The sequence below is a fragment of the Eucyclogobius newberryi genome, unplaced genomic scaffold (genome assembly GCF_026437365.1).
Source record: "Eucyclogobius newberryi isolate DKJ021-1_F unplaced genomic scaffold, fEucNew1.0.hap1 SCAF_18, whole genome shotgun sequence".
In the NCBI taxonomy this organism is placed as follows: domain Eukaryota; kingdom Metazoa; phylum Chordata; class Actinopteri; order Gobiiformes; family Gobiidae; genus Eucyclogobius; species Eucyclogobius newberryi.
In genome coordinates this window covers 317536-331783 of record NW_027315812.1, presented here as the reverse complement: position 1 = coordinate 331783, position 14248 = coordinate 317536, and the positions used below count along the sequence as shown (strand labels likewise).

At 48.5% G+C, this 14248-nt stretch overlaps 1 protein-coding gene across 1 annotated transcript in view; it reads left to right on the top strand.

The window, feature by feature from the left end:
* The window catches only part of LOC140364276 (protein 4.1-like), a 112362-nt gene that overhangs the window by 71507 nt on the left and 26607 nt on the right, over positions 1–14248 (top strand). The window contains exons 10-18 of the mRNA XM_072450368.1: positions 3440–3592; positions 4524–4621; positions 4733–4905; positions 5772–5849; positions 6257–6373; positions 6446–6576; positions 9540–9578; positions 10776–10799; positions 10874–11284. Of these exons, the coding sequence (XP_072306469.1) occupies positions 3440–3592; positions 4524–4621; positions 4733–4905; positions 5772–5849; positions 6257–6373; positions 6446–6576; positions 9540–9578; positions 10776–10799; positions 10874–11284 (1224 nt within the window). The remainder of the gene's footprint in view (positions 1–3439; positions 3593–4523; positions 4622–4732; positions 4906–5771; positions 5850–6256; positions 6374–6445; positions 6577–9539; positions 9579–10775; positions 10800–10873; positions 11285–14248) is intronic.

Genomic DNA, 14248 nt, shown 5'->3' with positions numbered 1-14248 from the left:
TGCTGGTGCCAGAGTCAGGACTAAACATGGAGCGGCCTCCTGCTGGTGTCCAGAGTCAGGACTAAACATGTAGCGTTCTCCTGCTGGTGCCAGAGTCAGGACTAAACATGGAGCGGCCTCCTGCTGGTGTCCAGAGTCAGTACTAAACATGGAGCGGCCTCCTGCTGGTGGTCAGAGTCAGGACAAAATATGGAGCGGCCTCCTGCTGGTGCCAGAGTCAGGACTAAACATCGACCGGCCTCCTGCTGGTGTCCAGAGTCAGGACTAAACATGGAGCGGCCTCCTGCTGGTGTCCAGAGTCAGGACTAAACATGGACCAGCCTCCTGCTGGTTCCAGAGTCAGGACTAAACATGGAGCGGCCTCCTGTTGGTGTCCAGAGTCAGGACTAAACATGGACCGGCCTCCTGCTAGTGTCCAGAGTCAGGACTAAACATGGACCATTCTCCTGCTGGTGCCAGAGTCAGGACTAAACATGGAGCGGCCTCCTGCTGGTGCCAGAGTCAGGACTAAACATGGAGCGGCCTCCTGCTGGTGCCAGAGTCAGGACTAAACATAGACCAGCCTCCTGCTGGTGTCCAGAGTCAGGACTAAACATGCAGCGGCCTCCTGCTGGTGCCAGAGTCAGGACTAAACATGGACCAGCCTCCTGCTGGTGTCCAGAGTCAGGACTAAACATGTAGCGGCCTCCTGCTGGTGCCAGAGTCAGGACTAAACATGTAGCGTTCTCCTGCTGGTGCCAGAGTCAGGACTAAACACTGACCGGCCTCCTGCTGGTGTCCAGAGTCAGGACTAAACACGGACCGGCCTCCTGCTGGTGTCCAGAGTCAAGACTAAACATGGACCGGCCTCCTGCTGGTTCCAGAGTCAGGACTAAATGTGGAGCGGCCTCCTGCTGGTGCCAGAACCAGGACTAAACATGGACCGGCCTCCTGCTGGTGCCAGAGTCAGGACTAAACATGGACCGGCCTCCTGCTGGTGTCCAGAGTCAGGAATAAACATGGACCAGCCTCCTGCTGGTGTCCAGAGTCAGGACTAAACATGGAGCGGCCTCCTGCTGGTGCCAGAGTCAGGACTAAACATGGAGCGGCCTCCTGCTGGTGCCAGAGTCAGGACTAAACATAGACCAGCCTCCTGCTGGTGCCAGAGTCAGGACTAAACATGGAGCGGCCTCCTGCTGGTGCCAGAGTCAGGACTAAACATGGAGCGGCCTCCTGCTGGTGTCCAGAGTCAGGACTAAACATGTAGCGTTCTCCTGCTGGTGCCAGAGTCAGGACTAAACATGGAGCGGCCTCCTGCTGGTGTCCAGAGTCAGTACTAAACATGGAGCGGCCTCCTGCTGGTGGTCAGAGTCAGGACAAAATATGGAGCGGCCTCCTGCTGGTGCCAGAGTCAGGACTAAACATCGACCGGCCTCCTGCTGGTGTCCAGAGTCAGGACTAAACATGGAGCGGCCTCCTGCTGGTGTCCAGAGTCAGGACTAAACATGGACCAGCCTCCTGCTGGTTCCAGAGTCAGGACTAAACATGGAGCGGCCTCCTGTTGGTGTCCAGAGTCAGGACTAAACATGGACCGGCCTCCTGCTAGTGTCCAGAGTCAGGACTAAACATGGACCATTCTCCTGCTGGTGCCAGAGTCAGGACTAAACATGGAGCGGCCTCCTGCTGGTGCCAGAGTCAGGACTAAACATGGAGCGGCCTCCTGCTGGTGCCAGAGTCAGGACTAAACATAGACCAGCCTCCTGCTGGTGTCCAGAGTCAGGACTAAACATGCAGCGGCCTCCTGCTGGTGCCAGAGTCAGGACTAAACATGGACCAGCCTCCTGCTGGTGTCCAGAGTCAGGACTAAACATGTAGCGGCCTCCTGCTGGTGCCAGAGTCAGGACTAAACATGTAGCGTTCTCCTGCTGGTGCCAGAGTCAGGACTAAACACTGACCGGCCTCCTGCTGGTGTCCAGAGTCAGGACTAAACACGGACCGGCCTCCTGCTGGTGTCCAGAGTCAAGACTAAACATGGACCGGCCTCCTGCTGGTTCCAGAGTCAGGACTAAATGTGGAGCGGCCTCCTGCTGGTGCCAGAACCAGGACTAAACATGGACCGGCCTCCTGCTGGTGCCAGAGTCAGGACTAAACATGGACCGGCCTCCTGCTGGTGTCCAGAGTCAGGAATAAACATGGACCAGCCTCCTGCTGGTGTCCAGAGTCAGGACTAAACATGGAGCGGCCTCCTGCTGGTGCCAGAGTCAGGACTAAACATGGAGCGGCCTCCTGCTGGTGCCAGAGTCAGGACTAAACATGGAGCGGCCTCCTGCTGGTGCCAGAGTCAGGACTAAACATGGAGCGGCCTCCTGCTGGTGCCAGAGTCAGGACTAAACATGGACCGGCCTCCTGCTGGTGCCAGAGTCAGGACTAAACATGGAGCGGCCTCCTGCTGGTGTCCAGAGTCAGGACTAAACATGTAGCGTTCTCCTGCTGGTGCCAGAGTCAGGACTAAACATGGACCAGCCTCCTGCTGGTGTCCAGAGTCAGGACTAAACATGGAGCGGCCTCCTGCTGGTGGCCAGAGTCAGGACAAAATATGGAGCGGCCTCCTGCTGGTGCCAGAGTCAGGACTAAACATGGACCGGCCTCCTGCTGGTGTCCAGAGTCAGGACTAAACATGGACCAGCCTCCTGCTGGTGCCAGAGTCAGGACTAAACATGGAGCGGCCTCCTGCTGGTGTCCAGAGTCAGGACTAAACATGGACCGGCCTCCTGCTGGTTCCAGAGTCAGGACTAAACATGGACCGGCCTCCTGCTAGTGTCCAGAGTCAGGACTAAACATGGACCATTCTCCTGCTGGTGCCAGAGTCAGGACTAAACATGGAGCGGCCTCCTGCTGGTGCCAGAGTCAGGACTAAACATGGAGCGGCCTCCTGCTGGTGCCAGAGTCAGGACTAAACATAGACCAGCCTCCTGCTGGTGCCAGAGTCAGGACTAAACATAGACCAGCCTCCTGCTGGTGCCAGAGTCAGGACTAAACATAGACCAGCCTCCTGCTGGTGTCCAGAGTCAGGACTAAACATGCAGCGGCCTCCTGCTGGTGCCAGAGTCAGGACTAAACATGGACCAGCCTCCTGCTGGTGTCCAGAGTCAGGACTAAACATGTAGCGGCCTCCTGCTGGTGTCCAGAGTCAGGACTAAACATGGAGCGGCCTCCTGCTGGTGTCCAAAGTTAGGACTAAACATGGAGCAGCCTCCTGCTGGTGTCCAGAGTCAGGACTAAACATGGAGCGGCCTCCTGCTGGTGTCCAGAGTCAGGACGTGCATGTGACTGGAAGGATTCTCTGGTTTTGTGATTTGAATACATTGTTGATTACATTTTGTGTATGAAATGTGCTCCACAAATACTTGCACCGCCCCCTGTCCACGAGTGCTCTTACCTGTGCTCTGTGATTGGTCAGGACTCGGGGGGCGTGGCCATAATGCTGGGCGTGTGCAGTAGCGGTCTCCTCGTCTACAGAGACCGCCTCCGGATCAACCGCTTTTCATGGCCCAAGATCCTCAAGATCTCCTACAAACGCAACAACTTCTACATCAAAGTGCGACCAGAAGAGGTGAGAACTGGTCCACGGGGTCCCCTCGGGGCCCCGAGGGGTCCAAAGGGGTCCTGATGGGCCCAGAGGGGTCCAGAGGGGTCTACGGGGGTCCAGAGGGGTCCCGAGGTGTCCCGAGGGGTCCCGAGGGGTCTACGGGGGTCCAGAGGGGTCCTGACGGGTCCAGAGGGGTCCCGAGGGGTCCCGAGGGGTCTACGGGGATCCTGATGGATTCAGAGGGGTCTATGGGGGTCCAGAGGGGTCCCGAGGGGTCTATGGGGGTCCAGATGGATTCAGAGGGGTCTATGGGGGTCCAGAGGGGTCCCGAGGGGTCCAGAGGGGTCCAGAGGGGTCTACGGGGGTCCAGAGGGGTCCTGACGGGTCCAGAGGGGTCCCAAGGTGTCCCGAGGGGTCTACGGGGATCCTGATGGATTCAGAGGGGTCTATGGGGGTCCAGATGGATTCAGAGGGGTCTATGGGGGTCCAGATGGATTCAGAGGGGTCTATGGGGGTCCAGATGGATTCAGAGGAGTCTATGGGGGTCCAGATGGATTCAGAGGGGTCTATGGGGGTCCAGATGGATTCAGAGGGGTCTATGGGGGTCCAGATGGATTCAGAGGAGTCTATGGGGGTCCAGATGGATTCAGAGGGGTCTATGGGGGTCCAGATGGATTCAGAGGGGTCTATGGGGGTCCAGATGGATTCAGAGGGGTCTATGGGGGTCCAGATGGATTCAGAGGGGTCTATGGGGGTCCAGATGGATTCAGAGGAGTCTATGGGGGTCCAGATGGATTCAGAGGGGTCTATGGGGGTCCAGATGGATTCAGAGGAGTCTATGGGGGTCCAGATGGATTCAGAGGGGTCTATGGGGGTCCAGATGGATTCAGAGGGGTCTATGGGGGTCCAGATGGATTCAGAGGAGTCTACAGATCTGAACCGGTTTCTGTTACAGATGGAGCAGTTTGAGTCAATCATCGGGTTCAAACTCCTGAATCACAGAGCGGCAAAACGTCTCTGGAAAGTTTGTGTTGAACATCATTCATTCTTCAGGTACTAAGTCCAACTAAATCATGACCAAAGAGGGTCTAAACCAGGTCCAAACCAGGTCTACCCTAGAACTGAACCAGGTCTTAACCCAGTCTAACTCGGTCTGTTTCTCAGGTGCGTCTCTCCTGAAGACCCCCCAAAACGGTTCAGTCTGGGGTCTAAGTTCCGTTACCAGGGCCGGACTCAGGTCCAGAGTCGCAGAGCCAGCGCTCAGATGCACAGACCTGCACCGCATTTCCCACGATGCATCAGCAAACGGAGCATGCTCAGTCGAAGCCTGGACGGAGGTGAGTTTTAAATATCACAGATTTCTGATCTTTAAGGTTTAGATTTGTCTCTAATCATTCTTCTGAATCCTTCCTAAACCTGGTCCAGATCTGAGCCTGGTCCTGGTCCTGGTCCAGATCTGAGCCTGGTCCTGGTCCTGGTCCTGGTCCTGGTCCAGATCTGAGCCTGGTCCTGGTCCTGGTCCAGATCTGAGCCTGGTCCTGGTCCTGGTCCTGGTCCAGATCTGAGCCTGGTCCTGGTCCTGGTCCAGATCTGAGCCTGGTCCTGGTCCTGGTCCTGGTCCAGATCTGAGCCTGGTCCTGGTCCTGGTCCAGATCTGAGCCTGGTCCTGGTCCTGGTCCAGATCTGAGCCTGGTCCTGGTCAAACAATGTCCCAAGCGACGTGAGCCGCTCCGAGGAGCAGCGACGTGAGCCGCTCCGAGGAGCAGCGACCTGAGCCGCTCCGAGGAGCGACCTGAGCCGCTCCGAGGAGCAGCGACCTGAGCCGCTCCGAGGAGCAGCGACGTGAGCCGCTCCGAGGAGCAGCGACCTGAGCCGCTCCGAGGAGCAGCGACGTGAGCCGCTCCGAGGAGCAGCGACGTGAGCCGCTCGGGGCGACTCCAGCTCGTCACACACTGGGGGCAATTTACAGTTGCCAATTTACCTCACACATGCACCTGCCACCCTGGCCCTGCCCCTTGGCTGGCCCTGCCCCCCGGCTCTGCCCCCCGGCTCCGCCCCCGGCCCCGCCCCCCGGCCCCGCCCCCCGGCCCCGCCCGGGCGGGTCTGTCGCTGAAGGTGTGAGCGCCTGTCAACCTGAAGTTCCAAGTTTGCTCTCTAACCTCTGATTGGTCGTGACAGTTATCTTTCCTCTGATTGGTTGCAGCCTCCAGGCCCAGCTCGTCTGTGATTGGCTCTCCCATCAGTACCCTATCTCTCAGAGCCAATGGCGTGTCTCGCTCAGGTAGCTCCACCCCTGCAGTCGCCACGCTCTGATTGGCCAATGAGCTGTTTTTATTTGTATAATTTAAGGACATTTATTTTTTCATAGTTTTATAGTTTTATTTGTGCAGTGACCTCTGACCTCTGACCTCTGACCTCAGAGCTGTTTGTCTCAAACAGATGCTTCATTTTATTTCTCTTCACCTGATTGGCTGTGTCCTGTCTCTGCCTCCTGATTGGCTCAAGCTGATTTCATGTTTCACTTCAGTCTGTTTGTTCTGCGCTCTGATTGGCTCAGGGCCTTGTGTTGCACTCTGATTGGCTCATACTCTCAGTGCTGCGCTCTGATTGGCTCAGGGCCTTGGGGTGAACTCTGATTGGCTCATACTCTCAGTGCTGCGCTCTGATTGGCTGTTGTTTGTTTTAAAGAAATGGGGAGGGACCTTTATGCCGCCTCCAGAGCCATTGCCGGCAGTGATCTCATTGCCGCGGTAACCACTGAAGACCCTGTCACCATAGTAACCACCGAGGAGAGGGCGGAGTCAAGTGAGGACCAGTTATAGAGCAGCAAAACTAAAGTACGCCAACATTCTGTGATTTACAAGAGACTGTTTTCAGAAACAAAGGAGGCGGAGTCACTGCAGGAAGAGGAGGGGCCTCCACAGGAAAAGGAGGAGCCTGAGGGCAGAGGGGCAGAGTCTGAGGAGGTGTGGCTGCAAAGCCCGCCCACTCAGAGGCAGGACTCAAAGGTAAGATCCTGGTTATAAAAGAAATGAGGGTTAAACCATATGAAAATAAATATATATATATATATATATATATATATATATATATATATATATATATATATATATATATATATATATATATATCAGGGCTCAGATGAAGAATTTTCACTTGTATAGCGGTGCTGCTGAACAATCCCTTCATTTTTCAAAATTTGTAAAGCAATTTTATAATTACACAGCAAAACACGAAAGTGACAATCAATATTTTCCCTTGATATAACACGATTATTTATTTAAAATGTATTTGTAAACATTCTATTTAAAAACCTCCTAACAAATGAACTTTTAAACACTTTTTAAACATTTTTTTTTAAAAACCCAGAAAACTTGCAAATAAAATGAGTTGTTGAACATATTAATCAACACAAAGTCAGATGGTCTTATTAGGCCCGAGCGCCACAAGCTGGCGAGAGGCCCATTAGTCCCGTAAGGCCGTGCGGGCCCACGGCTGCGAAAGTGCGCACGTAGTTCGCACGAAATTTAGCGGTCGTCATCCCCATATAAAGCACTCATTTGCGCTAAGTAGCTCACGAATACGTTCCATCTCTTGCATGTTCCGTTCATATAAACATGTAATGCAAAAATGTAACATTATTACTGTATAGAGGGCCAAAAACACAAAGTGGGCGTAGCCCACTCAAAATGAATGAAAGTACCCGTCAGTGACCAGGGACCCACACCATGAGGTAGGAAAGTGCGAGCGCTTTCCGAAAATGTATAGTTTATGATATTTGAAAAATGGGAAACATTGTTTTCGCATCGGAATATTTAGGCCCTCCTATTGCTCCCGCAACGCTGCCCGCATGTTTGGTGCCCCGTCGCCCCTGGCAAGTACAGTGAACTAGCCCATGCCGAAGGCATGGATCATGCATACTTACTCCTGCTATGACAGAAATAGTTAAAAATTCTCTGCAGTTTTTCCGACAGGCCAGAGACATAAGGGACAGAAACACCCTACCTTCTCTGTTCAGTTTCCCTTTTCTCCTGCTTCTTGGTTCTCTTCACTCTGTTGAGAGCCCAAGCGGGGTAACCACAGGCTGAGAGGGCATTTCGGACATGTTTTTCCTCTTTCTTCTTGTCCTCTGAGCTGGTGGACACCTCTTGTCCTCTGAGCTGGTGGACACCTCTTGTCCTCTGAGCTGGTGGACACCTCTTGTCCTCTGTGTTGTAAGGTTCTAATCACACCCAGCTTGTGCTGTAGTGGGTGGTTGGAACCAAAGAGCAGATATCCCTTATGTTTCTATCCCTTATGTCTCTGGCCTGTCGGAAAAACTGCAGAGAATTTTTAGACAACACGAAGTCCCTGTTTATTTTAAACCAGGAAACACTTTAAGACAAAAACTGGTTCATCCTAAGGACAAGTTGCCGACTCAAAAACAAAGCAATGTAGTTTATTCTGTCCAATGCAGTGAAGAAAGCTGTAAAGAACGTTACATAGGTGAGACAAAACAGCCTCTGCACAAGAGGCTCTATCAGCACAGAAGACACTGGAGTTCAGGACCACAGAAGACACTGGAGTTCAGGACCACAGAAGACACTGGAGTTCAGGACCACAGAAGACACTGGAGTTCAGGACCACAGAAGACACTGGAGTTCAGGACCACAGAAGACACTGGAGTTCAGGACCACAGAAGACACTGGAGTTCAGGACCACAGAAGACACTGGAGTTCAGGACCACAGAAGGTTTGAAGCAGGAAAAAAGATGGTTTGAAAGACGAGTTAAAGAAGCTATTTTTGTTAAAAAAGAAAGACCTTCTTTAAACAGAAACGGAGGTCTAAGGTTCAATCTTCCTGTGCTCTACAATGGGATCCTGAACCCCTGGAGAGGGAGAGGACCAGGACCAGGACATTTAGATGTCCTCAGGTCCTCAGGGTGAGCCAGGGTCTCACAAAGACAAAGGGGAGACTAAGAGTCCATTAAAGGGTTGAATAGGCTCGATAGATACAAAGAGGGTAAGTTTCTGTTGAAACAAACAACTCTTTCCTCTTCAGGAGGCTCCGCCCAATGGGCTGGACTTACCACAGAATAGTATAAATATCGGAGTTCTCGACCTAAATTCTGTTATTGACAATGACTCTTGGATGAAGTCGAAACGTCTATTTTTTCTAACTGAGTCCAGATGAAACAACTGAAGCTTTTTAGTGTTTAGAGTTATTGACCTGTGGCTCCTCCCACTTTCAGACTCCATCTGAGACAGCAGCGTCCTACATGTGTCATGTCCACACAGCGTCCTACATGTGTCATGTCCACACAGCGTCCTACATGTGTCATGTCCACTCAGCGTCCTACATGTGTCATGTCCACACAGCGTCCTACATGTGTCATGTCCACACAGCGTCCTACATGTGTCATGAACACAGCGTCCTACATGTGTCATGACCACACAGCGTCCTACATGTGTCATGTCCACACAGCGTCCTACATGTGTCATGTCCACTCAGCGTCCTACATGTGTCATGTCCACTCAGCGTCCTACATGTGTCATGTCCACACAGCGTCCTACATGTGTCATGTCCACACAGCGTCCTACATGTGTCATGTCCACTCAGCGTCCTACATGTGTCATGTCCACACAGCGTCCTACATGTGTCATGTCCACACAGCGTTCTACATGTGTCATGTCCACACAGCGTTCTACATGTGTCATGTCCACACAGCGTTCTACATGTGTCATGACCACACAGCGTCCTACATGTGTCATGTCCACACAGCGTCCTACATGTGTCATGTCCACACAGCGTCCTATATATATATATATATATATATATATATATATATATATATATATATATATATATATATATATATATATATATATATATATATATATATATATATATATATATATATATAGTAATGTAGTAATAATAATACTATTACTATATTATAGTAATAGTAATATCACAAATGTTTTGGTTTCAGACGGAGTTCAGCGACACTGTGGAGCTGTCCAACACCGAGGTACAAGCGGCTCCTCTTAAGATAAGATATTCCTTTATTGTCCCACATGGGGAAATTTCATTGTTGCAACGCAGGTAGATACAGAGGAAAAGAACAGATCACTTATAGTTATTGCACATGAATATGTGCAATTATTTTCTAATTAATTAATTAATTAATCAAATTAATATCTTAAAGCTGCTCCTCTTAAAGCGGCTCCTCTTAAAGCGGCTCCTCTTGAAGCGGCTCCTCTAGAAGCGGCTCCTCTAGAAGCGGCTCCTCTAGAAGCGCTCTTGAAGCGGCTCCTCTAGAAGCGGCTCCTCTAGAAGCGGCTCTTCTTAAAGCGGCTCCGCTGAAAGCGGCTCCTCTAGAAGCGGCTCCTCTGAAAGCGGCTCCTCTTAAAGTCGCTCTCTTAAAGCGGCTCCTCTAGAAGCGGCTCTTCTTAAAGCGGCTCCTCTTAAAGCGGCTCCTCTTACAGCGGCTCCTCTTAAAGCGGCTCCTCTGAAAGCGGCTCCTCTTGAAGCGGCTCCTCGAGAAGCTGCTCCTCTTAAAGCGGCTCCTCTTATAGCGGCTCCTCTAGAAGCTGCTTCTCCTAAAGCGGCTCCTCTTAAAGCGGCTCCTCTAGAAGCTGCTCCTCCTAAAGTGGCTCCTCTTAAAGCGGCTCCTCTAGAAGCGGCTCCTCTTGAAGCGGCTCCTCTAGAAGCGGCTCTTCTTAAAGCGGCTCCTCTGAAAGCGGCTCCTCTTAAAGCGGCTCCTCTTGAAGCGGCTCCTCTTGAAGCGGCTCCTCTTAAAGCGGCTCCTCTTGAAGCGGCTCCTCTTGAAGCGGCTCCTCTAGAAGCGGCTCTTCTTAAAGCGGCTCCTCTGAAAGCGGCTCCTCTTAAAGCGGCTCCTCTTGAAGCGGCTCCTCTTGAAGCGGCTCCTCTTGAAGCGGCTCCTCTAACACAAGTCGCTTGGAGGAGATTTTAAATCTTTACAGAAGTTGATCAGACGACACTTTCACACAGAGAAAATAATAATCATTTTATCAGTTTCACATCTTAAACTGACATTGAATGTTTGACATAAAAAAGAATGTTACATCTTGATAAAATATATATATATATATATATATATATATATATATATATATATATATATATATATATATATATATATATATATATATATATATATATGATCTTGATATATATATCATCATTTCCTGATGTTGTTTTTCAGTCGGACGAGGATCTGAAAACACAAGTGAGTCTTAGATCTTCATCTTTACAGAGATTTACTTTAAACGATCATTAAACATACGTCCCACTTTCACTCAGGACACTCTGGGCAGCCCCAACGAGACCCCAAACCAGGTCCAGAGCCAAGTCCATAGCCAGGTCCATAGCCAGGTCCATAGCCAGGTCCAGAGCCAGGTCCAGAGCCAGGTCCAGAGCCAGGTCCAGAGCCAGGTCCAGATGCGGTCTGAGGCCCGGTCAGTGTCGGCTCTGAGGCGGTCCTTCCTGGAGGAGGGCTCTCCCAGCAGAGGCCTCTCAGAGTGGGACAGACGTCTGGCCTCGTCCCCCATCAGGCCCCGGGACGACTCGCCCATGATCACCCCGCTGGACCCGGGTGAGATCCAGGACCAGGGTCAGAGCCAAGACCAGGACCAGGACCAGAGCCAGGACCAGGACCGGGATCAGGTCCAGGACCAGGGTCAGGTCCAGAGACCAGAGGAAACTCACCTTAAGGTCAGTGGTTCAATCGTGGTTCTAATGAAGGTTTAGCACAAAAGTTGTTCTTAATTGAGTGTCTGCTTATGATGTCATAAACAGACACTTATGATGTCATGATGTCATAAACATAAACAGACACTTATGATGTCATAAACAGACTCTTATGATGTCATAAACAGACACTTATGATGTCATAAACAGACACTTATGATGTCATAAACAGACACTTATGATGTCCTGATGTCATAAACATAAACAGACACTTATGATGTCATAAACAGACACTTATGATGTCATAAACAGACTCTTATGATGTCATAAACATAAACAGACACTTATGATGTCATAAACAGACTCTTATGATGTCATAAACATAAACAGACACTTATGATGTCATAAACAGACACTTATGATGTCATAAACAGACACTTATGATGTCATAAACAGACTCTTATGATGTCATAAACATAAACAGACACTTATGATGTCATAAACAGACACTTATGATGTCATAAACAGACACTTATGACGTCATAAACAGACACTTATGATGTCATAAACAGACACTTATGATGTCCTGATGTCATAAACATAAACAGACACTTATGATGTCATAAACAGACACTTATGATGTCCTGATGTCATAAACATAAACAGACACTTATGATGTCATAAACAGACACTTATGATATCATAAACAGACTCTTATGATGTCATAAACATAAACAGACACTTATGATGTCATAAACAGACACTTATGATGTCATAAACAGACTCTTATGATGTCATAAACAGACACTTATAATGTCATAAACATAAACAGACACTTATGATGTCATAAACAGACACTTATGATGTCATAAATAAACTCTTATGATGTCATAAGTGTCTGTTTATGTTTATGACATCATAAGTGTCTGTTTATGACATTATAAGTGTCTGTTTATGACATCATAAGAGTCTGTTTATGACATCATGTTGTTGTTGTTGTTGTTGTTGTTGTTGTTGTATTTTTTCAATTGGATGCCAACCGCCATAATACAACAACAACAACAACAACAACAACAACATGATGTCATAAACAGACTCTTATGATGTCATAAACAGACACTTATAATGTCATAAACAGACACTTATGATGTCATAAACAGACACTTATGATGTCATAAACAGACACTTATGATGTCATAAACAGACACTTATGATGTCATAAACAGACACTTATGATGTCATAAACATAAACAGACACTTATGATGTCATAAACAGACACTTATGATGTCATAAACATAAACAGACACTTATGATGTCATAAACAGACACTTATGATGTCATAAACATAAACAGACACTTATGATGTCATAAACAGACACTTATGATGTCATAAACATAAACAGACACTTATGATGTCATAAACAGACACTTATGATGTCATAAACATAAACAGACACTTATGATGTCATAAACAGACACTATATTATGTTCTTGTATTTTAGGATTGTAGGATTTTTAACCCGTTTCACCTCCTTGACACTTTCACCGTCTTATTGCTGCTGTTGCTTTTGACATTTTTACATACCAGAAAATGTTTCAGTATTTGCAAAAGTAAATTGCTAATGCTAATGCTAATGCAAATGCTAATGCTAATGCTAATGCTAACGCTAACGCTAATACTAAGCATTAGCATTCGTCTCTACAGGGAGGAGGGGGTGCAGCCAGGTCACAGAGGCTCTCTCTCTTTCTCCCTGCTCAGGTCTGCGTTCAGCACCATCTTGCATCAGGACAAACAACTATTTGAGTCTAAAACGACACAATCATCAACTGTGAATTACTGAGCGTCATTGGTGACGCAAGACGCAGCAGAAAACATGGACGAGCACAACACATGTAGTACTCTGACACACATGTTACACACATGCAGTACTTTCACACACATGTAGTACTCTGACACACATGTTACACACATGCAGTACTTTCATACACATGTAGTACTCTGACACACATGTTACACACATGCAGTACTTTCACACACATGTAGTACTCTGACACACATGTTACACACATGCAGTACTTTCATACACATGTAGTACTCTGACACACATGTTACACACATGCAGTACTTTCACACACATGTAGTACTCTGACACACATGTTACACACATGCAGTATTTTCACACACATGTAGTACTCTGACACACATGTTACACACATGCAGTACTTTCACACACATGTAGTACTCTGACACACATGTTACACACATGCAGTATTTTCACACACATGTAGTACTCTGACACACATGTTACACACATGCAGTACTTTCACACACATGTAGTACTCTGACACACATGTTACACACATGCAGTACTTTCACACACATGTAGTACTCTGACACACATGTTACACACATGCAGTACTTTCACACACATGTAGTACTCTGACACACATGTTACACACATGCAGTACTTTCACACACATGTAGTACTCTGACACACATGTTACACACATGCAGTACTTTCATACAAATGTAGTACTCTGACACACATGTTACACACATGCAGTACTTTCACACACATGTAGTACTCTGACACACATGTTACACACATGCAGTACTTTCACACACATGTAGTACTCTGACACACATGTTACACACATGCAGTACTTTCACACACATGTAGTACTCCGACACACATGTTACACACATGCAGTACTTTCACACACATGTAGTACTCCGACACACATGTTACACACATGCAGTACTTTCACACACATGTAGTACTCTGACACACATGTTACACACATGCAGTACTTTCACACACATGTAGTACTCTGACACACATGTTACACACATGCAGTACTTTCACACACATGTAGTACTCTGACACACATGTTACACACATGCAGTACTTTCACACACATGTAGTACTCTGACACACATGTTACACACATGCAGTACTTTCACACACATGTAGTACTCCGACACA